The sequence below is a fragment of the Corapipo altera genome, unplaced genomic scaffold (genome assembly GCF_003945725.1).
Source record: "Corapipo altera isolate COAL_440 unplaced genomic scaffold, ASM394572v1 61411, whole genome shotgun sequence".
Taxonomy (NCBI): domain Eukaryota; kingdom Metazoa; phylum Chordata; class Aves; order Passeriformes; family Pipridae; genus Corapipo; species Corapipo altera.
In genome coordinates, this window is record NW_020884875.1 from 29,638,971 (window position 1) to 29,663,275 (window position 24,305).

At 45.0% G+C, this 24,305-nt stretch overlaps 1 protein-coding gene across 3 annotated transcripts in view; it reads left to right on the top strand.

Moving 5' to 3' along the window:
• The first annotated feature begins 7,319 nt into the window (after window positions 1–7,319).
• The window catches only part of VCAN (versican), a 97,615-nt gene continuing 80,629 nt past the window's right edge, over window positions 7,320–24,305 (top strand). For all 3 annotated transcript variants that reach the window (XM_027634927.1, XM_027634928.1, XM_027634929.1), the window contains exons 1-3: window positions 7,320–7,583; window positions 15,670–15,745; window positions 21,345–21,716. In XM_027634927.1, the coding sequence (XP_027490728.1) occupies window positions 15,676–15,745; window positions 21,345–21,716 (442 nt within the window). In that variant the 5' untranslated portion in view covers window positions 7,320–7,583; window positions 15,670–15,675. The remainder of the gene's footprint in view (window positions 7,584–15,669; window positions 15,746–21,344; window positions 21,717–24,305) is intronic.

The following is a 24,305-nucleotide window of genomic DNA, read 5'->3' on the forward strand; positions in this document are numbered from 1 at the left end:
AAAACCAAAAATAAGAAGGTGATTAAACAGCTCCTTCTTAAATGGCTTTTCTTGTAATGATATGTGCAATGATGTAGCTGAGGCCAGAGGCAAGAAAAAAAACATATCTCCCATTCTGCACAGACCTGACCGCCTCCCATCCCTCAAAATAAAATACCAGGCAAGTGGTTTATCTATATTTATGGTGCCACAAAGCTCCATGTTTCTTGGCTCACAGAGCCAGCAGGAAGGACCAGCAGCCATTACAAAACATCCATATGGCAGCAGGTTTTAGAATCTCAGGGGAGCTCATGCCCCCAGTGTGAGAGCTCCTTATCTGCTCCAGAGCACACCACTGACCCTGTTTGCAAACTCACCACTCCAAAGAGATAGCAGGAGCTACTATCTAAGCACTCTGGGCATAGAAATGTCACCCTCTGGGGCCATCTGCTGAAAGCCTGTGCTCAGCCAGGTGAAGAGAGGACCCTCCCTTGCACTTTGGCACCAGGCTAACAGCAGTAGTAAGTCCACTTGCATTCGTACAGAAAAATGTCACAAAGTTTCTGCTATTTCTGTCTGATTTTAGAGTAAAAAGGACATCTTTTAACTCCTACAGCCAATGTTATTGTTCCCATTCTCCCTCATCCTGAGAGACTCTGCTCACCGCAACAGAGAAAACCTTTCACTGAATATCTGGACACCAGAAACATTTCCTTCCTTCAGCCGATGGAGGATAAAAATGTCATATGTCTTCACAAAAATTGATGAGGAATCCTTGGTGACAGCCCTGAGGATACCTGGTCACAGAGGAGAGCTCGGGATGGTGTGGGGGGAACATGGAGCTTGACGCTCCTTGGGCAGAGTGCCCTGGTTTAGTCTGCAGAGGCATTTTAGCAGCACTGCCTGATGCCTGGCCTTCAGGGTTCACCTGGGGAGCTGTCTTTGTGGGTTTTTTTCTGTCACCGATTATTTTTATTTGCTGTTTGGGTCTTCGGGTGAATTTGCTTCTCCTTTCCAAACTTTTCTCTGCTACAACCGTGATTCATGTTCTGTGTTAAGAGGAAATAAGCTTTGTAGGTACTACATTTCCTGCTTTGAGGCCTTCAAAATAAAAATTTTAAAAGTACATTAAAAAACAGAGGACATTCAGAAAAATAATAATAGAAAAGCATTAAAAATCAGAGCAACGTTCAACAGAGCAAAGTTTTCAACAGGGGGTAACCAAATACTTCTCTCTGCTTTTATACCCCACCGGAAAAAAACTATCACTTCCTAGTGATAAGTTTTTTGGGAGACAAATATTTACTACTACTCCAAGAATCTTGCAAATTGTGCAAGAAGTATTTGCAGACCCCACTTTGTGTGTTTGTTTGTTTATATGTTTATTACTTATTTTAAATGATGTTATCACAGATGCTATCCTGGCCATGTCTGAGAGCCAGCCAAAAGACATAAGATTCCAGGAATAGGCCTGGATCAGCTCTTTCAGCCTATTTACACTCTTTGTCTCATGATGGGTTATGACTCTTCCTGTAGACATGGATCTTTTAATCTTTCCTTGCCTGCTAACAGCTACCAAGTTTCCACCTTTCTGTTTTGATCTGCAAAAATATGTCTCCAGGGAAGAAAAATAGAGATTTTCCTACGCGATGGAGGATGATGAAAAAGCCTGAATGCTCCCTTTCCCTGACTCTTTAGGGTCTTTCTGATCTATATAATTTCTTTGATTCCCCTTCACACACGTCAAGGGAGAAGAAACTGTTGACTGACACTTGTGGAATCAGGAGGATCTTTCCAGTGACTTCAGTGGGCTTTGGATTAATCGCATTGTGAATGTTTGTTATTCCTTTAGCCAAGGATGAGAAGGCCCAGGAAGAAGAGATTAGTTAAGAAAATCTCTCTTAATCCATTTCAAGAGTTTGCCCTGTCAGTTTGGAACCAGACCCAGAGAGTTTATTCTTTGCACAATGGTGGTACCTTCATATCATAAAGGAAAAAAATAAATTAAAAAGAGTACAAAAGACTCATTTGTTTTGGTAACAGCAAGAGAACAAATCCACATTTGATTATTCAGTGTTACTTCTTCACTAAAGCTTATGATCCAGCCACAGAGTTATCAAAACAAAAATAATGCATGCCCAGGATGGAGTTTATCAGAGGAAGCCCAGGACACTATGGATTAGAACAACACTTGACTATGGCTCAGGCCATCCTGTGCTGATAAATTTCTTAGTTTCTTTCCCCCTTTCTTGCCTTGTCCTGTGTTTGGTCCTCATAGGAATCAACACTGAGAAAGACCTTGGTGGTGACCTACCCACACTGACAACTCCTGCCCAAAATTACAAAGCAACCATTCTTCAAGGAGTCAGATCTGGCTGTGTGATGCAGACTGCTTTTTCAGCCTGACTCGAAGACGGAGCCTGATATTTTGGCTTATACCAGGCAGAACCAAACACCACCAGAGGCTTCTGACAAAGGTTTTGAGGGGATTAGCCATGGGAACAAAAAGCATCCCAGTCTGGCCTCTTGTCCTTGGAGTCAGGGCAGAAACATTGCAGCAGAAAAGAAGGCAGCACCAAAACACAGGAGGAAAACATACCATTGTCTTTGCCACCACTCAGTGCTGCTGAAAGCCTAGACCCACTCCTGATAAACCCTGTCCTGGAAACACACTATCTCAGGGTAGATAATGCCGTGTCTGCATCATTACATTTAATGCAGAAATAATACCTAACCATCAATTGTGGCTTATTCTGTTACCAAATGAAACACTCTATTCATAGTTGAGTGCTCTCCCCTCTGTTGAAGAAACATGGAGTAAAAATAGATGGCGAAGCATTTTACCACAAAAGAAACATTGACATAAGCCATCAAGTGTTTCATTTGAGAAAGTGGTTGTATACACACTATGGTTACTGCTGCTGCTAAGATTGAGTCCTCTGAAGAGTTTTAATTTGCCTCTGAAAACACATTTTACTCAAAGAGTAGGAAAGAGAAGGACTGGGAAAAGCTTTTCTTAAACACGGAATCCAAGAACTTGCAGAAGTCTATTGTTTCAAAAGATTTTGTGGTTTCTGAAAGCACACTGGAGTTTAGATAACTGACTCACTGCAGAATCAGGAAGCAGCCAGTGGTTCTGTACCTCTGAAAGGGGAAAATTGGGTCAGTGGACTGTTTTTCAGCACATCTGGCATGGCACAGCCCTTTACAAGGAGATGGGAATGGGAAGCTGGACCTTCAGATCTAGTGGCCCCTTAAAAGTGGAATAACTTTGCAAGGATCTTTGATTTGCCTAAACTGACCTTAGTGCTGCTGGCACCTAAATTACATTAATTATTCCCTTTACTTTTACCTAAGGTTTTTCACATACAGTGGCTTAGGAGGAAAAAAAAGGAGGAAAAAAGTACAGAAAAGACAAAGAAAAGGTGATTGTGAAGCCACAAAAGATGGCTTAAGAGAACCTATGCCAGACAAATTAGTTTTTCCTTGAGAGACTGTGTTTTAGGCTCACAGGATTCTTTCAAGTGATGGGAAGCTTTTTTTTTTTCCCACAGATGTTCGGTTTGATATTTGCACATTGGCTGTAGCCATGGTCTAATTAATTTCAGATATTTCAAAACAATGGTTTCTCATAAAGAACCATTTAGGGTCTATGTTTCACATTTAAAATTATAGTCATTGTTGAGCCTGTAACATAAAACCCATGCTTAAAAAGTGTGTAATGAAAATAGAATTTTTTCTTCATCTCTGGACTACGATGTAGCTAGCAGGATTATTTTTTTCTCTCCAGTGATATTGCTTTAGGATGCAGACAAAGCCTAAACATTTTCCCTTTTCTTGGGTTTTCTCACACAAATCTGAACATCTGAAAACAATGATTTGTCATGGGAGATATTTGGCAGCCGGAGGAAAGGTTTACTGTTTCTACTTTTCCTAAAATATTTACAAAACAAAATATCTGACATTCGCAGTAAGTCAGACAATGTTTCGGACCTCTGACAAAATCCATGGAGGCAGCCTGAGTGGTCTCTCTGAGAGGAGGAAAGGAGATCCCCTTTCTAGACAGTTTCTTGGTTCAGTGCAGAAACCTTGGCTCTGGAGGAAGACGGGGAGAGTTAAATAAAGTGGGACGAAAACACCGGGAGGTTGCAGACGTCTGTTTTTGCAGCTTGATCAGCTCTTCACTTTCCCCAGTCCTTCTTGAGAGCCCCGAGGGTCTCCGGCGTAACCCATCAGAGTGGGTGAGCACAGGGAAAGGGAAGCCCCGCTACCACCTTCGCTCCCTCCGCATCGCCCCCCACCCCCTGCCCAGAAACCCCCATCCCACTTCACCCCGCAGTGAAGAGGTGGGGTGCACGGGGGAAACACAGAGCTCCACGTCTGGCTCGTCTCCTTGTGCCCCCCTCGCTTTTCCCCTCTGGAAAGGGGGCTCCAGGAGCTCCTCCGGGGGGAGAGGAGGAAGAGGAGAAGGAAGAAGGCGGTGGGGTGGGATGGGAAGGGGGGAAGGGGGTGGTTTCTATATCCTCTGCTTTCTTCCCAGCTCCGAAATCGAGCAGCTTGGCCAGTCGGTTTTCATCAGGGCTCCTGCAGGCGTGCGGTGGGAGAGGAAAGGGAAGGGCTGAAGGATCTTTTCTTTTTAGAAAAATAATCTATTTTCTTTTCTATTGTGGGGAAAAAACCCAACAAACCCAACAACAATAACAAAAAGAAAAAGAAAAGAAAGATGTGCCAGCAGCAAGGCTGGGTTAGCCCCGGGGTTTAACTCCTTGTTGCTTCTTGATGGTGCCTATAGGGGTCTGTAGGTAGAGAACAGCCCCCACCACCCCGTCCTACCCCCTCCCCAAATTTCTGGTCATGCTGTCTCCTCATTCCCAGGAAGGTTGGTCAGCAATTCAGCTGGACCCCCAGAACAGTGCGTGTCCCGGTGAGAAGAGACAGGTCCAACTTCTCCTCTTGGGGTTGTGCTGCTGGCACCTGGGGCAGTCACGGCTATAAGGAGACGCAGAGCATGGATCTCCACAGGGTGGGGGCAGCAGAATCATCTCTTCCCATCCTTTGCCAGGAGCAGTTGTTCTGTCTCCGGTGGACATGAATGAAGAGATGATGGAGAAGCAAGACCAGGGCTGCAGAGGTGGCTTCTGCTCCATCAGAGGACACCCATCCTACCTGAAGCCAAGGCAGGGAGTGAGTGAGAACAAGCTGGAAAGTTGGGGTGGATGGTGAAGGATAGAGGGGCAACTTCAGTTTGACTGTGATGCCTGGTCATTTACAAGTTCATCATTTGTCTTTGAGGGTGGCCTGGAGATAGGTAGATACCCAATGCTATGGGGTATGTCCTGTTGTCCTTTCCAGAGGATTGGGATGGTGGCAGGATGGTCTCCCACTTCTTCATCCAGAAAAGAGAATTGGTGCAAAGGACAGGAGAAGTCCAGAGAGTTTCCTGCCTTATGCACATATCCTCAAAGGGTTTGTCTGCAGCCTGAGGAGGCTAAGACTGTGTAGGGAGAGGGAACAGTGCCTTAAAAGTGTGTCTCACACAGACCCCTTATGTCTGGGAGAGCAGAAGAGGCTTGTTTGAATCAATGTGGGAGAGATTCCATGTAAAGTGTTCTCCTTTCATCACAATATTGTGCAGAGGAAGTGTGTACTGTCTCAGCAGTGACACTGCACATGGCAAGGCAGGGAAGGCCAGGCTGGCAAAAACAGGAACTGCAAAGCCTTTGTGTGAATTTGTATCAAACCCTCTCAAAAATGTGCCTGCAATTCTTTATAGTGCCTGTTTGAAATCAAAGAATTGTATTTCTATCAGCTCTTCCACCACACAAGGTTCAAGGATTGAGAAGCCTGCATCCCAACATGGGGCAAGACCAGTGCACAGGAGGAGCACGTGCCATGTAGGGTCTCATCCATGCACAGGGAATTGGAGGGACTGGTGCTGGTGGGGGCTGGCAATGGTGAAGAGGGTCTCATCCATGCACAGGGAATTGGAGGGACTGGTGCTGGTGGGGGCTGGCAATGGTGAAGAGGGCTCCTGCACTGTCTTGGGAGAAGGGGAGTGGCCTCTCTCCGGCACCCCAAGTAACCAGATGTGGGTTCACCCTATTCAAGGTGGAAAGATCAACAAGCTTTGCAAGGTGAGATAAGCATTTCACCCAGCACTCCATCTCCAGGCCATAGCTCACACAAACCTTGTCTGGTTTAAGCCTCCAGGTCTCCATTTCCCCCTGTTTGTCTGTCATCTTTCCACCTGCAGCTCCTCTAACTTGGCAATGGAGGTCTGTCTTTGGAAATGAGGGCTTTGGGATTGTCTGAAATCCACTGTCAGCATAACTCTGGGGACAGACCAGCTGGAACAGTAACAGCAAACGGCGCTGAAGGAAAACTCCTCCTCTGCCTCTTCCAGTCGTACCTGGGGCTGCCAAAGATGTGCCCAGAGCAAGTGAGATCAGACACACCTATTCCTCCAGGGTTTTCTTTTCTGGCTTGGGCTTTACACCTTCCTGGAGGAGGGAGGCTTGTGGCATCCAGTGGTCTGAGAAGGCACATGCCAGAGGCACCTCTCCTGCCAGTGTTTTGAGAGGGTGCCTTAAGCGTCTCCCACAGACTGAGACAGGAACATTTTTGGACAGGAGCTGCCTGGAGAGGACAGAAGACCCTTTATTAACTGGTGAAAGTCCCTTGTAAGAGGGTGGTTTAGAATTCTGCTTATGACTTCATCTCTGAGAGGTTTGGACAGCAAAAGCAGAGTCTAATCTAAAAAAAAAAGAAAAGAAAAAAAAAAAGAAAGAAAAATGGCTGGAGATGCATAAAGCTAGGGTGGAGAAGCTTGGCTCAGGAGGCTGCCTATGCAAGACTGCCTGTGAATTAGCATCGGCAGGGGAAGTTTGGAGCCAGCACCAATATATTCTTTCATTGCAATCTCCGCTGAGACTGGGGAGGCAAAGGGGAAAAAAAAGGATTTCAGTCCCAGTCACTTTCCCCCATTTCAACCGGCTTCCGGAGCCAGGGTACAGGAGGTCTCTGCATTCTTTTCTCGGTTAATTGTTTAATTGGGGAACAATGCGCCCTGTGCACCCTCTCTGGATGGCTAGTGCCCGTCTCGCCGCACCGGGCTGCGGGTCCCGCTGCGGATCTGGGGTGCAGGGGGCGCCCCGAGGGGGCCAAGAGGGGGGCCCTGCTCGGCGCAGGCGGGCGCTGGGGGCTCTCCTGCGCCTAGCAGCTGCGGGAGCTTTGGAAATTGCAGGGAGGCTCTCGCAGAGCCTGTGAACCCTCCTCTCCCCGAGCCAGCGCCCCTCCTCTGCAGCGCTGACGGTACAACGATATAATAATGATGGGTGGCTGAGGCTCGCATTTGAACTTGCAGGCGAGCTCCCTTTGCCCACAGCTCGGTCCTGGCTCCGCAGCCGGGAGTCAGGTGCTCGCTGGCGGGAGGGCAGGGAAGGAGGGAAGACCGAGCTCTGGGAGAAGGGGAGACCCCGGATCCACCGGCTCCTTCCAGCGCTAACGAGGGGATTTACTCTTTCATGCGGCCACTGGGATCTCTGGACTAGCCCAGCCACCACGTTGTGATTTTTTGTGATCTCTGCAATACGCTACCTTTTAAGGTAACTATAACTCTTTTATTGCGGGTTGGTTTTTTGTACTTTTTTTCCTTCCCCCCCCCTTTTTCTTTACCTGTGATTGGCAGCACACACTTAGTGTGGGATTTAAAACAATTGTTTTACTGCTGTGCCAACAAAGAGTTTGAACTGCAAATCCTAAGCGGGAGGGAATAAGCGATGATTGGTGAATTTAAACAACCTGGGGTAAGTTCAACGACACGCACAGGGGAGAGGAGAAGGAGGGATGCTCGGGAACCAACAAAAAAAAAAAAAAAAAAAGGAAATCCAGTGCAAGAAGGAGAACAAAGAAAACTAGGGAATAGAAGACTTTTGGGTGGAAGCCCTGGCAGAAGTGTTTGGTACTGGTGGTTTGGATGGCTGGGAAGGCAGAGCCGCACCTTGGTTCGGGAGGGAGACGAGAGGAAGTTGCTCCGTTTGAATGTTAAGTACACAAAGCGCCCGTGTGGCAGGAGCTACTAGAACGGACCTTTCCCTTCAGCCACCGGCTTTTCTAGCGCTAGGAAAAGCGTGTACTCGGTCTCCTCCGCTCCTGTGTGCTCCCCCCATCCATCTCCCCCCTCCCCCTTTTTTTTTCCCTTTTTAATCTCTTCTCCTGATGTTCCTGGAAAGCTGCTCGCAGAGCAGAGCGGGGCTGAGGTGCTGCGCATCTCTCTCCCGAGGAGCCGGAGAGCAGCGTATCACCCTGAGCCACATTTTCACTGCGGAAAGGGAGGCAGTGGGTGAGGAGGAGGAGGATCGGGAGGTCAGTGGAGCAAAACGCCCCCTCTTAGACCCGCTTCCAGCTTCTCTGTGGCACGGGCACTGTCTTCCCCCTCCGCTCCCGGGGATCTCGCCTTTGTGTTACAAAGGAAAAGTGAGAGCATCGTGGAGGGAATTGAGGGAGTTCGGACGGCGGGAAGAAGCGGGGGCAGTGTGAGCGGAGAGATGGGACCCTCTGCAGCTCCCTCCGTCCCCCGACCCCGTCCCCACACAAAGGGCGGTCCCGGCCTTCATTGTCCCCCTGGTCACGTCTTCTCGGCCACCCTCTCTCCGTCTCTCCCTCCCGGCACCGGCTCTCGGGAGTAAGCCCCGATGGCTTTTCTTTCTTTCTTTTTTTTCCTTTTCTCTCCCCCCCCCCCCCCTCCCCCTCTTCTTTTTCCTTTTACCCCCCCTTTTCCCCTTTTCCCCCCTTCCCCCCTCCCCCTCTTTTTCGCTTTTTCTTTTTTTCTCCTTCCCTCTCCTGTTTTCCCCCTTTACCCACCCATTTCCCCATCCTTCCCTCCTTTTTTTCCCCTTCTCCCCCTTTTTCCCCTTACCCCCCTTTTTCCCCCTTTTCGTCTCTTTTTTTGACCTTCCCCCCTTTTTTCCCTTTCTCCTCTTTTCTCCTCCCCCCCTTTTTTCCTCCCCTCCCTTTCTTCCCTCCACCCCTTTTTTCCCTTCCCTCCCTTTTTCCCTTTCTCTCTCTTTTTTCCCTTTCCCTTCCTTTTTCCCCTTCCCCCCTTTTCCTCCCTGTTTTCCCTTTCCACCTTCTTTCTTTCCCATTCTTCTTTCCCCTTTGCCTCTCCTTTCACCCTCCTTCTTCCTCTTCCTCCTTCCCCTTTTTCCCCCTTTTCCTTTTTCAGTTTAGGCATGAGCTTTGAGACCCATCTCAGGATGGGAGAGTATGAATGTCGGGTGGGTTTAGGGATTGGCTTTATTTCTGTGCCGGGTTTTTTTCTCTTTTTCTTTTTTTTTTCCTTAAACAAGCCGGAGCGAAAGAGGAAGTTTCCTCCTCCCTCATGAGGAGCTGGAGAGGCTGGCGGGGCGCGGGACGGGGCGGGCCCGATGCCGCAGCCCGCTTGGCGCGCAGCCGGAGCAAGGGGCGGCTGTGACAGGGATGAGTGACCTCGGGGCCGGTTTGGGGGGTCCCGGTTTTAGGGATCCCAGCTTTGGGGACCCCGGTGTAGGGGCGCGGCTGCTGTCGAGGAACGGGGCGGGCGCGGCGGCGGCACCTCGGCGCCCCCCGGCGGCAATGGCGGCATTGCAGCGGCCGCCGCTTTCCCGCCCGAGGGCTCCGGACTCCTCACTGTGAGGGGAAAATTCCCACCCCATTCCCCGAAAAAAAAGCCGCAAACCCCAAATCATCATCGTAATAAAATAATTAAAAAGAAATACTCTCGAACAACAACAACAAAAAAACAAACCCAAACAACTCTGTGGCTTCTCTGTTTCGGTGTGTTCCTCACACTCCTCATCCAGCTCTGGGGTTCTGGGTGCAGAAAAAGACACGGACTTGTTGAGGCGAGTCCAGAGAAGGCACCAAGATGATCAGACGGATGGAGCAGCTCTACTGTGAGGAAAGCCTGGCAGAGTTGGAATTGTTCAGCCTGGAGAAGAGAAGGATATGGATGACATAGTTGTGGCCTTACAGTGCCTGAAGGGGCTACAAGGAACATGGAGAGAGACTATTTACAAGGGCCTGAAGTGAAAGGACAAGGGGGAATGGCTTCAACTGACAGAGGGCAGGGTTAGATGGGATACTGGGAAGGAATTCTTCCCTGTGAGGCTGGTGAGGCCCTGGTACCGGTTGCCCAGAGTAGCTGTGGGTACCCCATCCCTGGAAGTGTCCAAGGCTCGGTTTGACGGGTCTTGGATCAACCTGGCATAGTGGAAGGTGTCTCTGCCCAGGGCAGGGGGTGGAATGGGATGATCTTTGAGGTCTCTTCCAATCCAAACTGTTCAGTGATTCTATGACAGGGGAGCCAGCAGTGCCTGAAGGGCTGTGTTTGACAGTGATGTGGAACTGGGGCCTTTCCCAGCTCCAGGTGGCCCCTCAGTGCCATCAGATGGGATTGGGGCTGTGGAGAAGGTGCAGCAGGGCACCCTCAACCTCCCTTGAGTTCAGCACTGGTGCTGGATGGACCCCAAGATTCACCGAGGAGCTCCTCACCCAGCCCACAGGCTGGTCCTGGAGCTGAGGCCCTGTGATGGCAGCACGAGCAGCACCTTTGTGTCATTTATCCATGACTGCGCTTCTTACTCCCTTCCCCAGTGTGGGTGCTCAGGACAGGTGGGCAGGGGATGTCTGCAGCTCTCCTGGACCAGGCCCCCCAGGCAGTGGTCCCAGCCTCAAGGCTACCAGAGGTCAAGAAGCATTTGGACAATGGTCTCAGGGACACGGTGGGATTCTTGGGGTGTCCTGTGCAGGGCCAGAAGTTATGATCAATGATCCTTGTGGGTGCAGCTTGAGATATTCAATGGCTTTGGAAAGCGGGAGTCGGAAGTTGAAGCTGGCACTAGGGTGGTGCTGGGAGGAGCAAGGTGTGCTCATTGCTCCTCCACAGGCCCCCGGACCCTAGGTCATCTCTCCACACACTGCCTCTGGAAGTTTTCCAGCATGTCTCTGCATGGCTGTACCAGAACCTGGAGCCACTTCTGGCATAAATGAGCACGGGACTGGGAGGGATGTCCTGAGGCAGCACTGCCACAGCAAGGAGCACCAGAATACACTGTGCTCTGCTCACTTTTCCTGTCTGTGCCCCAGGCTAGAGCCAGCACTCCGGTTAGTGAGGTTTCAGTGTGGAAGATTTCCCCCCCGCAGCTGCAGAAGGTGATGAGGAAGGGATGATGCAGTAGCCCCCAAGACCTTCTGCAAGGCCTTAGGAGGACCTTTCCAAGTGATAACAGGCCAAGCAGAGGTTGCTAATGAATCAGATGCAGGCTGATGCACCATATGGCAGCACAGTGGGCTAATTAATCATGTAGCATAGACATGGTGAAACTGGCAAAGTTAATTAAGCAGCATTAATGGTGAGGTGGATACATGTCAGCAATAAACAGTCAGGCAGTGTAAAACGATCAAAGGGCTGCAGAAGCAAAAGAAAGTGCAGAATGTCTGCATTTTTGAGAAAGGATGGAAGCTGTGAAGTTTCAGAGCTTGGGAGATATCAAGAGTTGTTCTGTTGTTTCTAGCTTATTGGGATTCCACTGGGAAGTTGTAATTTGCTGTTTTACCCATTAGTATGAGCAGCAACCTTCCTTCACTTCTCCAGAACTAGATTCTGTTGGGTTCCTCCCTCCTATTTTTATTTTTTCTTTTAGTTTTTTATATCCTTCTGACTTTCACTATGAGGGTCAATGATCAGAGGCTGCTTTTTATGTGTTTAAGAAACACGTTCAGCATTCACAGTGCAGTTATGGAGCATGTGCTGAATCAACTTCAGTGTGACCTGAGGAGTTGCAGGCTTCAGAGACAGTGTTACCTCCATCAAAGCAGCTAATTCCTCACTGTCCCAGCTTCAGAGAAAATGGGAGTAGTTTTTGGATGGTGAACTTTAGTCTGTTCCACACCAGGACAATTCACTGTCTTTCTGAACCTAGAGTTTTAAACAGAGAGACATGATGTTCTCCCATCTGGTTAAAGCAGCACTGGTATGAGATCAAGCTTACATTGTAAACTAAACACAAGCTGGAATTTGGTCAGAACTTCTACTCCTATGAGTTTTTGCTGTAGTAAGGGAAGGTAGCAGTGCCTGCAAAAATAGGAGACATGCTCTGTCCCCAGAGAGAGAACCCCCACTGCAAGTTTTTAAAGATGTGAAGTTTGACAAGGACTTTGGCAACTTTTGGTTAAAAGATTCTGCTCTCAGGGTTGCATCCCATTTAAAAATGCAGTGCAAATTCCCACTGTAGATCCATCTGCCTGTGGTAGCTCCTAATAAAGTGGATCAGTTGAGCTGGAAAACAGTCAGCAGGCAACCCAAGTTTGGTCATGTTAAGTGAGATACTTTTTTTTAATAGAAGATGGAAATTAAGCACTTACTCAAGTCTTGCAGCTTTAGCTGGCAAGCTTTTCTCATAGTTTTATGGATTTCTTTTACTCTGGGTGTAGTGACACAAAGGGAGAAAAAATGCCTGTGGAAAAAGGTAAGTTTAGAAGGATTTTGGCTAATTGCTGTGGACAATATGGTAGTCAGGCAGCAGACTTATGTAAGCTGTAGAGTGCAGGAATGGGAAACACAAACCAGTTTTAGAGTAGAGATTTTGCTTAGGAGGCTGCAAGGAAACACGGTCAGCTGGATCCTCTGCCAGCAAAAGGGGAGGAGGCAGGAGCAGCCACAGGCCAGTGTCCTGGAAATGTGGGCAGCACTGAAGGGGAATTGGGATGCAAGGTGTAAGCCACAGCCTCTGCCTTGCCTGTGGCTCCTGGGGAGGATTTTTGGCACCAGGTCTGCAAAGCTCCGCTTTCCCCTAAGCTGGGCTGCCTTGGGGGACTGAGCGGGGTGCTGCTGTTATGATCTGCATGTTTGGAGAGGGTGGCAGGAGTAATTGCACATCTCATTCTGGCAGCTGTAGGGGAACAGCACTCGGTAACCCAGGAGTATTTATGGGAGCCCACCAAGGACCATAACGTGACAACCAACCCTCAGGTGTGGAGGGTTGTTTGGGAATTACTCTCCTGAGCCTGCGGGTTGGAAATCAGACCATTCCCCCAGGGTTTTTCATTGCTCCAGTAAGCATTTCAGGATAATGAAGATTTATAAAAAATCAAGAAGTGGTGTTCCAATAGAGAGGTGGGGATTTTTGGCAGATGTCTCATATTAATCTCAGTGCTCAAACAGTGCAGTTTTTTGGAGCCATCCGAGCTCTTGGTGCAGCAGGTGTAATTCCTGCTCTGCTCAATAAAAAGCTTAGAGCCATCACAGCCACAAGTGCTCTCTTCTGTTCCCATGGATACCTCAAAAATTGTCCTTCCACAGCTGCCTCTGTTTTCACACGTCACTGTGGGTGTGCATGTTGTGTTTGGTGACTGGGAGCAGAGCAGAAGGGTTTGTCTTTGCCAAACCTGGAATCAGTTGTGTCATGACAGTATTGCAACAAGCTTCCAAGGGCAACGGGCTTCTACTGGCGTGTGTCAGGTGTCCAGGAACTCCAGATCAGAGCCAGGACAATGGAGCAGGAGATGGATGCAACATGCAACCCATGTCCTGGAAAAAGAAAATGCTTTATTCTTTTTCTTGGCCATTGTCTTTGATTCTCCTGGTTTCTGGTCCCAAAAGCTGAGGTTGCCTTTGGGGGAAGGAGGAGGAAAATCAAGCATGGGGGTAAATATGTAAAGCTAAACTTGTAAACATTCTGTTCAGGATTTTTTGTTTTGCTGCTGGTGTAACCAATGTGTCACACGAGAGCACATGAGGACAGAAAATCTCTAAAGAAAGTTTGGAGCCACTCAGCTTTCACAGAAGCCCAGTCTTTCACGTTGTCTTGCAGGCAGGTCCATCACCCACCACCTTGGGAGGTGGAGAATTCTGTCAGTCTTCTTTCTGTCCTCTCTTCGGAGAGCTTGTGTTACGGTAGGGACTGGTTTAGTGCCTGGGGCTTCCAGCAGCTTCAGGATACAAGCATTGCTTGAAGATCCTTCTAGTCTGTGTAGGCTCAGACTGACCTCTCTATTCTTTAATTATTGTGTAATAATGAGGATCATTTAAGTGTTTATCTCAGCAAACGTGACTATCTGTATTTCAGAGCTGGTCTGTTGCATTTAAAGGACTTTAATGTCTGCAGCTCTGAATTTGTGCAACTTCCTCACTCACAGCAACCTTCTACAGGGAATTTATATCAGAGCACAGTATAGAATTTTAAGATTAGCTATTAAATAGCCGCTTTATTTTCTTCACATGCAGGTTGGCTTGTGTAAGTGTACGGAGACATGAAACTGTCTGGGTGTTGGGGTTGTCTGTTAGAGTCTTCAGAAAAAGTTTTATGGCAGATAGGGCTTAAACTGAATGAAGTCAAAGATGTCCCTGGTTCTTGTTTGGGACATGAGAAGTGCAAATTCCATGGAGTTCATGTTGCAAAATAAGTGATATCACACTGTACACTCAGCCCTCCTGAATGGCTGAGGCAGAGATGGGGTGTCCTTGGCAGCGCACAGCCAGATCTGTGGAAAGCAGCTGCATTTCTTCCTCCACGCCCTGGGAATACGCTGCAGCAGATGTTTCCTAGTGCAACCATCTGGCTCTGGCCATCCATGTATAGGGAATGAAGGTCTTTGGGGTTTTCAGCCCCGGCGGGTGGGAATTTTTAGCCTGGCTCATTGGAAAGGCTCGGTTTGGGATGTTTTGTATCTTTTCCGAGCTGCTCAGATGTTACAGAACATACAGCAGCTCAGAAAGACCTATGTGAAGTATGGGCCTATGGGGTGCAGCTGTGAGCTGTGGAGAGAACTGTCCTGAGGCTGAGGATGTCAACAGCAGTTTTCTGGAGATGTCTTTCTGTGTGTCTTGCTGTAATTTTCACTATCACTTGTGAAGATTTTAAAATGTATTAATGTTTTTTGTTATACATTTGTGCAATGCAGGTTCCATAGTTATAACACAGACATATCTCTGTGTTATAAATCTCTGCTACACTGATCCTTAGAGCAGCTCAACTTTGAGTAATCTCTCTTGGACAGGAGAAAACTATCAGTCAGGCTACTTGGCCAAGTGAGGAACCCAAGTAGCATATTTTGACAGCAATTATCAGGGTTTTGTGATAAAACTTTTTCAATGGCAGCGTTTGGAAAACTGCTGCTGAAAGTTATGTCTTATGATGTCTGGATGGTACCTATGTGTAACTGAATGGATGAGGGACTTACAAACCCCTAATAGTTATTGGTGTCTGTGGGGTTTGTAATGCTATTGTCAGTATGCTTTTGAAATTTTTGAGAGGTTTACAGGTCTGGTGTGTGTAACTATGAACTGAAATAGAAATGGAGAAATACTATTATGAAGATGCAATTATTGTTCTGTACATATGATACATGTGGAGAGCCCTTCAGTTGTTAAAGGTGGAGCTTGTAAAGGGAATGAGAAGCAAACTCAAATGGAACTGATGTGTCTGAATATCCCTCTGGACTCAGTCACCTGAAACTCATTATAGATCTACATTCCACGGGGGCACATCATCATTATAACAAATTTCCTTCATAAATTATCGAATGGAGACACCCCGGAAGCAGAAAGGACCGCTTCTGATATCAATGACAAACACTGATATACTGAGTTACAACACTTGTTAAGAGCACAATGCAACACTAACAACTTATCCTTTTGTTCTTTATTTCTAGGTCAAGATGTTGTTAAGTATAAAAAGTATCTTATGGATGTGCTCTGCATTAGTTATAACATATATGCTACCTAAAGGTAAGTCTGTTGTACCCAAGACCATTCATTAAAATCAATTTAGTCCAACTGGTGGTGTGTTTCCCAGGACTTAGCTGCTGGGGTCTGGAGCAAGGATGTGTCAGGGCAGCTACAGGTCTGCAGTTTGAGTGGGAAGGAAAGAGCCCTTATTACTTCTCCTGGCAATTACATGCTAGAACTAAAGTGTGTATTCATGTGTGGTTGCCATGGTTATTTGAAATTTTGAGTCAGTAAGGACAACGTCCCTGCAGTTGCTGCAGGCTCACAAAATTGGGATAACAGCTTTCCCAAGTTTCAAAACGAAATCTTTCTCTATTTTCTTTTCCCTGTCTTTCCAGGAACTCCTCAATCTGAATTTAGCCTTCGGGAAAATCAAATTTACTCCTTTTTTTTTCTTCCTGCCCGGCTTGAACACTGTTGCTAGCAAAATCTTTAGGCAGTCCTGAAAGATAAAGGAGAAGACTGTTATGCTTAGTGGAGCTAACTAAAAAAAAAGTTGATTTTTGCCTCAAGCAGGTTTCTTACTAGAGCAGGACAAGGGATAACAGTTTTAGACTGAAAGAGAATAGGTTTAGATTGGATATAAGGAAGAAATATTTTACAGTAAGGGTGGTGAGACAGTGGCACAAGTCACCCAGAGAAGTTGTGGATTCTTCATCCCTGGAATAGCAGGGCATCTCTAGATATCCCCTAACTTACTCCACTTTTTATTACTTCTTAAAGGCTCCTGTTATCTCCAGAGTAGAATTTTTGGTCCTTAAGAAAGTTCTAGATGAATGTCCCAGTAAGGACTTCTTTGGAATATAAACCAGGTTGTGACCCATCCTTATTTGCCCAAAATTTTTGAGAGAATTTTTGACCCTGATTTTCCTAAAACACACAGTGAACTTTGTGGGGTTTATTTTTGAAGACCATTCTTTTACCATAGAGAGGCTTAAACAAATTCAAAGTATGGCCATGGTGAGGAAGACAAGGAGTAAAAAATTTCCTTTTTCATAAATTGGTTCAATTCATGATCCCAAAGAGTCTCGGGGATCAACTCTCATCCTTCTCTTTTGCAGAAACGTCAGTCAGTTTGTGCAGTAATATTTTTAAGGATGAATGTTAGAAGACTTACACAATCTTTATATGTGCAGCTGTTTCTTTTGTTTGAAAATACTCTAAAAATAAAATACATCTCAGCATTTTGAAGTGTTGGACATCTTGAGTTTCAACCTCTTCTTTTCAAATCCTTAATTCAAACAAAAAATTGAAGCCTTGAAATCTTTTGTGAGACATAAATTCCCACCACTCACCACTATTCCTGTCTTTGCTTTTCACCCTCATCTTTTTGAATGGTCACATTCATAAATACCTGCAGTGTTTGCACAGCATTCTCCTTTGATTTTATGTAGTAACAAAAGTGTTTTTCCTTTGAGGTTGAGAATGGCCTTGCATGGGTTCTTCAAGACTTTGAATTCTCAGATGTGTGTCGCGGCAGCAGGAAATGGAGTTTAAGGTTCTGGGTTCCGTGACTGTCCCTCTGTGAGACCTTTTTTTGCTCAGGTGAAGGATTAATGACAGAAGTTCACCATCAAGGTTTATGCCTGCTGCTGATATGACATTTACTCACTTTGAACTGGTGTTAGGGTATTGTAGTTTACGAGCTGGACCCTGTGATTACGCTGGAGTTTTCCTTACCTGTTTTTTTAAGCGTCTATTTGTCATGCCATGGGTGAGCACCCTTTTGTGAAAACTCTGTAATCCAGAAGGCAGCAGAAATCCCCTAGATTGTAGTGTGTGGTACATTCTTTCAAAAATATATAAACAACATACCAGTGTAAACATCAGTTTGTGTGATCATGTTTGTGTCATGGGTGCTATAAACTACATGCATTCATGTCTATAATGTCTGCTTATGTTATGTTGAATTCTGCAGCTGAGATTTACATTTACCTGGCATCCTGTGACTTTCCTGCAGACTATAAAAGTAGTTCTCCATCACTCTATGCTTCCTTCTCTTATTCTTCTTGCTTAGACCACAAACCAACTAGTAAAAGACTCCCTGAGGGTTTTTGTTGGGCCTCAGTCCTTTGCTTCTGCTGTCAGTTTCATACAAGTTTGTGTAAGCGGTGCACTCAATTTAATTCATCATTATCTTCATTAAGAGATTTGTGGTTAATAAAAAGACTTCTCCTAGGCTCAGTGCTAGTGGTTGGATTAAGAAAACACATAATTTTGTTGATCCTTTCTATCTCCGCTGCTAGGCAGGGCAATATACCATATGTCTAGGCAGGTTGTTGATGAACTGAAAAATGAGATGCAATTTTTTTTCCTCATGAATTTAGCTAAAAATAAATGGAATCTTTTATTCTTTAAGCATGTGAGATTTGTCTGCATAGTCAGTAGCAACATCAGTTCAATTAAGTTTAATTATGTAGCAAAATCACTCGTCTAAGCAGTGTCATTTCATGTAGGACATTTTTTCCTTCAGACTCCTTGTCCATTGCAGACCTACCAGTCTGGTCATTATGGCTGATGTGAAACAGAAGGGCAGAATTCTGTAATTTTTTTTTATCTCCTTGGATTCACACTTTAAGAATTTTGTAACATTTACCACAGAAGAAATGTACAAATTCTAGAGAAAGAGGCTTTGTCCACAAGCAAGAAGTCTTTGATTCCCCCTCCAAAGGAAATTATCAAGCTATGTGTCATTGGTAGGATAAATTGACTTTGCAGCTGGAATAGTGGACTGGGAGGAACTATGGAAGCATGACAACAAAAATCCCCAATGTGTGAGGCACATTACCTCCAGGATCTGCCCAAAATACAACTGCACCAACTCTAGTTCCACCATCTTGTACAACTCCCTCATTGACTTTGCTGGGAGTTCTGCCAAAATAAGTGTTGTGGCCAGGTAATTTGGGTTTAGCTGTGTGTTTTATTCCTTTATTGTCTGTGCATTTTCTCTAATAAACTAATTATGCCTGAGTGATATAGGTTAGTCAGCAACTGAGGAAAATGCTTATATTCATTACCAGCAAGCAAAGTATTTTCAAAACCATTCTCTTCTTAAGAGTACAGATGTCATAAGTATTCCAGGTCCTACATGGAGTGGAAACTTGGTATTAACATTGGCAAATACTTGATTTTCTGAGCTTGTTTTCCAATTTACAAAGACTTGCTTAATGTTTTGGTCATACTTTTGCCCTCCATATCCCTTCTAAGAAATAGTCTATCACATACCATTGATAGTGGATGACATGGAGTATAACATAGGGAAAATGCTAAAGGGAAAAAAAGGGCTATATGGATTATTATAAGACATTAATGCATTCTGCATTGGTCAGTAAATTCTGCTAGATTAACTAATTTGGACTGCTGCTAGAAATCAGGCTTTTCACAATTGTGCAGGACATCAATCAATCTTATATTTCAAATACCATATCAGACAAATAGTTTTGGTTGTTTTTTTTTTTTTCAGTCGGGAAAAGCTTCTGCTTCTCCTTCTTTGTCCTTCTCCTCCTTTCTCCTTCTCCTCTTTTTCTTTCTCATTCTTCTCTTTCTTCTTCTCTTTCTTCCCTCCTCTCATCAAAACAAATAGGTTTTTTTCTGTGGTGCTTTCTGGAGTTAGAGAAATGTGTCTGTAGCTACAGTCTCCTGTTCTGGGATGTAACACAATTTAAACTGGATCTAGTTTGCATGTCATTAGGATATGTGTTATTTGCCAAGGGTTACAGTTAGCTGATATGAAGGTTTTAAAGAGAGGAAATTTCCTCAGGGTTCAGTGCTGATATTGCAGATCACTTATAATCAGAAACAATGTTCTCAAATGTTTGTTGAAATTCTATCAGTCAGAATAATTATAACTAGGTCATTCTTCATTTAAGAAAAAATTTCCTGTAATGTCTATAGATAATAAGAGATCGTAATAAATACTAAATATTTTGAGACTGATTTTAATCTTCCACCTGTGAAATTTGGCAGTAATTCCATCACAACTGATAGAACTGAGAATTCATTCTGCTTCTTTATCTCTAACCTACTGTAACTCAGGGAAGTTTCAGAAATTAAAGGTGATATAAAAAGTCTCTGATCTAATCAGTTTTGACGCCATCATCTTGACTCTGTCTGAATTTTGTTCCCAAGGAATTCTAATTATGCAGGCTGGATGGAAAGGACCTGAGTACTTCCATTCTGGGGATCCCCTGTATCAGATAATTTTTCTCTTTTTCTTGTTAGTGCTTTATTATTGAAATGCTTGGGCATCAAACTGTGGTTCTTTTACTGAACCTTTTTAGATAATACTGTTATCTAATACTTTATCCTGTATAAGGTAGTCTGTCTCTGTTAAAATAATCAACTTGAGCAATTTTACATTTTTCTTCTTTTTTTTTCATTCTTGTTAAAGAAAGGTAAAAAATCTCTTTTTCCTCTTTCTCTTTTCCTCTTCTTTAATTTCCCTCACTCCCCCAATCCTCTACTCTTTACAGAGAGATGGAGAGATTATATTTTTATTATAGATAAATAGCTAGATAATTTTCATGTAGTGGTGTCTCCTACTTCATGTATCACTTTGTTGATGTCTAGTATATTAATTTATTATACTTCTAAACTTTATGACTCCTAGTTCACCACAATGATGACCAAGTTCCACCTTTCAAAAAATGTTAGAGTGCAAGACAGTGAAAGAGGTGAAATAGATTTTGTTGGGCATCAGCTTTTAATGTTCATTAAGCCATGTATGATGAAATAACAGCGCATAAAAAAGTAAATCCATCAGAAATCCTCTTTCAAATTGCTATGTGCGGGTTGGATGAACAGTAGTCAACTTCTCCCTCAGGATGTTGGCATATGGAAGTGTTTGCAAAATGTTTGCAGCTGGAGATGTCATAAAAATGATAAAGGTCCTATCACGTCAAGTCTAAGCCAAGTAGGGACCTTCTCTGTGCTTTACTTCCTTCTTTACTTAACATCCTGAGATAATTAATTTCTGCAATCTGTTAAAGGCCCTGAGGCTACAAGGAAACAACCTTGACTATTTGGGGGAATCTCATTGAAAAGTCTTTTGTTTCAGCACGTCTGCAATAAAGAGTTAACCCCTGGAAGAATAGAGGAGTCAGGGATATCATGTGGGCAAAGTCATGGGCTGTGCTTTCCTCTGAGGACAGGAGCACATGAACAATCTGCTGTGAGGAAAGGCAAGGTGTAAACACCACTAAGCTCCCATATATGTATTATTTTGGTCAGCAAGAGGTGAGAGATAACTCATCATCTTTCACTCAGAGTGCTCTTCTTCCTGTCAATTGAAGAAACAGCCCTTGCAGTTCATCTGTCACCTGAAATTTCAGACCAGTTTCCAAAGGTCAATAACTTGGTGACTGTAACAAATAGAGAAAATAAACCAGAATTAAATTTTCCCAAAGAGAAAAGGGCTCCAGCAGCAGCCTAAGATTGGTAAAAACTCTTTTTTATCTTATCCTAACCAGTCAAATTAGCTAAGGTTCAGGTGTTTCAGGTCTTGTGCAAGCAAATCATTAAATAACAACAAAATATACTTGTTTCCCATTTCATTAATGTGATTTCTCCTTTCTCTCCTCCCTCTCTCCCCTTTTCCTAGTTAAAGCAGAAAAAAAAACCATGGTGAAGGGTTCTCTCTCTGGGACTTCAGTGCTACCATGCTTCTTCTCAACCACCCCCACCATAGCCTCTAGCTATGCAGCTGAGTACCTCCGGATCAAGTGGTCAAAGGTGGAACTGGATAAAAGCAGGAAAGACGCGAAAGAAACCACCGTCCTGGTGGCCCAGAACGGCAACATCAAGATAGGTCAGAGCTACAAGGACAGAGTGTCTGTCCCAACTCACTCAGAAGAGACTGGTGACGCCTCGCTGACCTTCTCGAAGCTGCGTGCAAGTGATGCTGGGGTCTATCGCTGCGACATCATGTATGGGGTGGAGGACACACAAGGGATTGTCTCACTGGCTGTTGAGGGTAAGGACTTGTCTGTTTCATTTGTAACCAATACTGATTCTGGTTAAATTAGTAAAACTTAGTAATTAACACAGAACTAGGGAGTATTTAAAGGAGCATCTTTAGCAATTTGCCCTTGTTTGCGTAGGATGAGAAGAAGCAACAGTCTTGCAGCTGAAGCTGTGGTTGGCCCATCTTGATGTACCAAACCGTGTTGCCATCAGAACCACTCTTTCTGTGGCAGGAATGTCAAGCAAAAAGAAAGTTACTTTTCATGCAGTGGTAAAGGTTGTATAGGCAGAGGGAAACTCATCTGACAGAAGCTGCAGGAAAACAATTAGTGTTGGGGTTTGCTAGATGTGGAGTGTCCAGTGATAACAGTTTGCTTGCCATCACTGTTAGGAAATAGCCTCCAAAATTTTGAGGGGGAGAAGTCTGCTTGTAGAGAGACAGAAGAGACAGGACTTTCAAAATCATAGAATTATTGAGGTTGGAGAAGACCTCTAAGATTATGAAGTCCAACCATTAACCCAGCACTGCCATGTTCACCTACCACACCACGTCTCCAAATGCCACATCCACGCATTTTGTGAACACTTCCAGAGGTAGTGGCTCCCCCATTTTCCTGAGAAGCCTGTGCCAATGCCTGACAACCCTTTCAGGGAAGGTGTATTTCCTCATATCTAACCTAAACCTTCCCTGACACAACCTGAGGCCTCTTGTTCTCATCCAGTCCCTTGTTCCCTGGGAGAAAAGAGCAATCCTCACCTGGCTCCATCCTGCCATCAGGTTGTGGCAGAGACTGAGAACTTCCTCCCTGAGCCCCCTTTTCCCCAGGCTGAGCCTCCCCAGCTCCCTCAGCCACTCCTGGTGCTCCAGACCCTTCCCCAACTCTGTTCCCTCAGTGCTCCAGCCCCTCAATGTCTTTCTTAACTGAGGGGCCCAGAACTGCCCCCATCACTCGAGGTGTGGCCCCAGCCATGCCCAGCACACGGACAGCACTCTCAGGGCCTTTTCCAGCTTTTCAGCTCGTCTGCCCCAGTCTGGAGCTGCAGGGGATTATGCAAAAAATGGTGGCAAAAGCAGTATCTGATCTATAAGTGTTTTTCTCCCAGGAACCACTTAACCAGCACAGCGAGTACAGCACAGAGGCTGCCCCAGAGCCTAGTGCTGTACAGCCTTGTCAGTTTGGCACCAAGTCTGAGCTAACAGCCTGCGCTGAAAGGCAGGATGTATTAGCCCAGGCTCTGTGCCATGCATAGGCAAATTCTGGACCCAGGTTTACTGTGTGTGCTTAGAACAACACTGTGCTGTGTGGACATATCTGCTTGCAGGAGCCTTGTTTTGGACCCTGCCTTGCACTCCTTTGCAGTTCTGTGTTTTTTGGAAGTCCAATATTTACTCAATATTGGATCCCAAAACAAACATTAATATCTGCTGCTGGAAATTATGGCTTTGGCTTAGATTTTTTTGGTGAGCTTAAAACTGCATTGTTCTTCCAATATGCCTTACCTAACGTGAACAGTCTGTTGCCATGGGTTCAATGAAAGGATTTGAAGGTGTGGTCTTAATTTGGAAATGAAATAAATCAATGTTGTCACTAATGCCTGTATAACCTCATAAATTGTTGGTCCTAATGAAAAAAGAAAAGGGATCCTGGTTTGAACATTACTTTTCAATAGCAAATGTATCTGGCATTCCTTACTCCTCTTCAAGTGCTCCCTTGACTATATATCTGTATCCAGGAGCAGTAGATGTTTACTACAATAAAATATCTGATGTCATTCAACTTTTGTAGTTAGTGCTCCTGGAAAAACACTGCAAAATGATGAACTGATTACATTTATGTTTTCAATTCAAAGAAAATTTCACATGCTCTATTTTCGTTCTCTGACTATTCTTTTCCATGATTGCTTTAATGTTAGAATTTCAGGAGAGGAAGAAGCTAGGTCTTGACCCAAATGAAAAATAACATCCATTCTCAATTTTCTACAATGTTTGTAAATAAATGTCATTTATCAGACTTGTAAGAATTTCTTGTGAATGTTGATGCTCAAATCTTCTGCCCCCTTTTCAGTGAGGCTTTATGGTTTCTTATGATTTCAGCTTGTAAGTGTGAAAACAAAAACCATTAGTCCAAAAAGTGAATTATCTCCATTGTGTTGCCTTTTTGAATCTGCACCCCAAAGTGATATCAGTTGAAGACATGTGTTCTCCTGTACACTCCCTTTGTGAACTCTGTACTGCCTGTCCTTCGTGGGGTATTTCCATGTCAACTGAGGTAATTCCAGAGCTGAGGGCAGTTTCAGCACCGTGCTTTGGTCAGCTCTCCTGGATGGAGCTGGGGCTGTTGCTTGCAGGGTGACTCATGAAGTCCTGACAAATTTATCATCACTTTTGTTATTTTGCACATTTTATGCTCACATGAAGTAAGCCAAAAATATCCGCATTGCTCTGAAGTAGATGTAATTCTTCTTTTGCTATGATGATAGATTTATTAGGCTCAGGATCTCCATTTGTTTTATGGACATTCCCTAATTTTAAACCTTCAAACAAAAAGCACAATCGAGCATCAATGAAACCAGAGAGATAAGCTTAGACAGCTGGCCT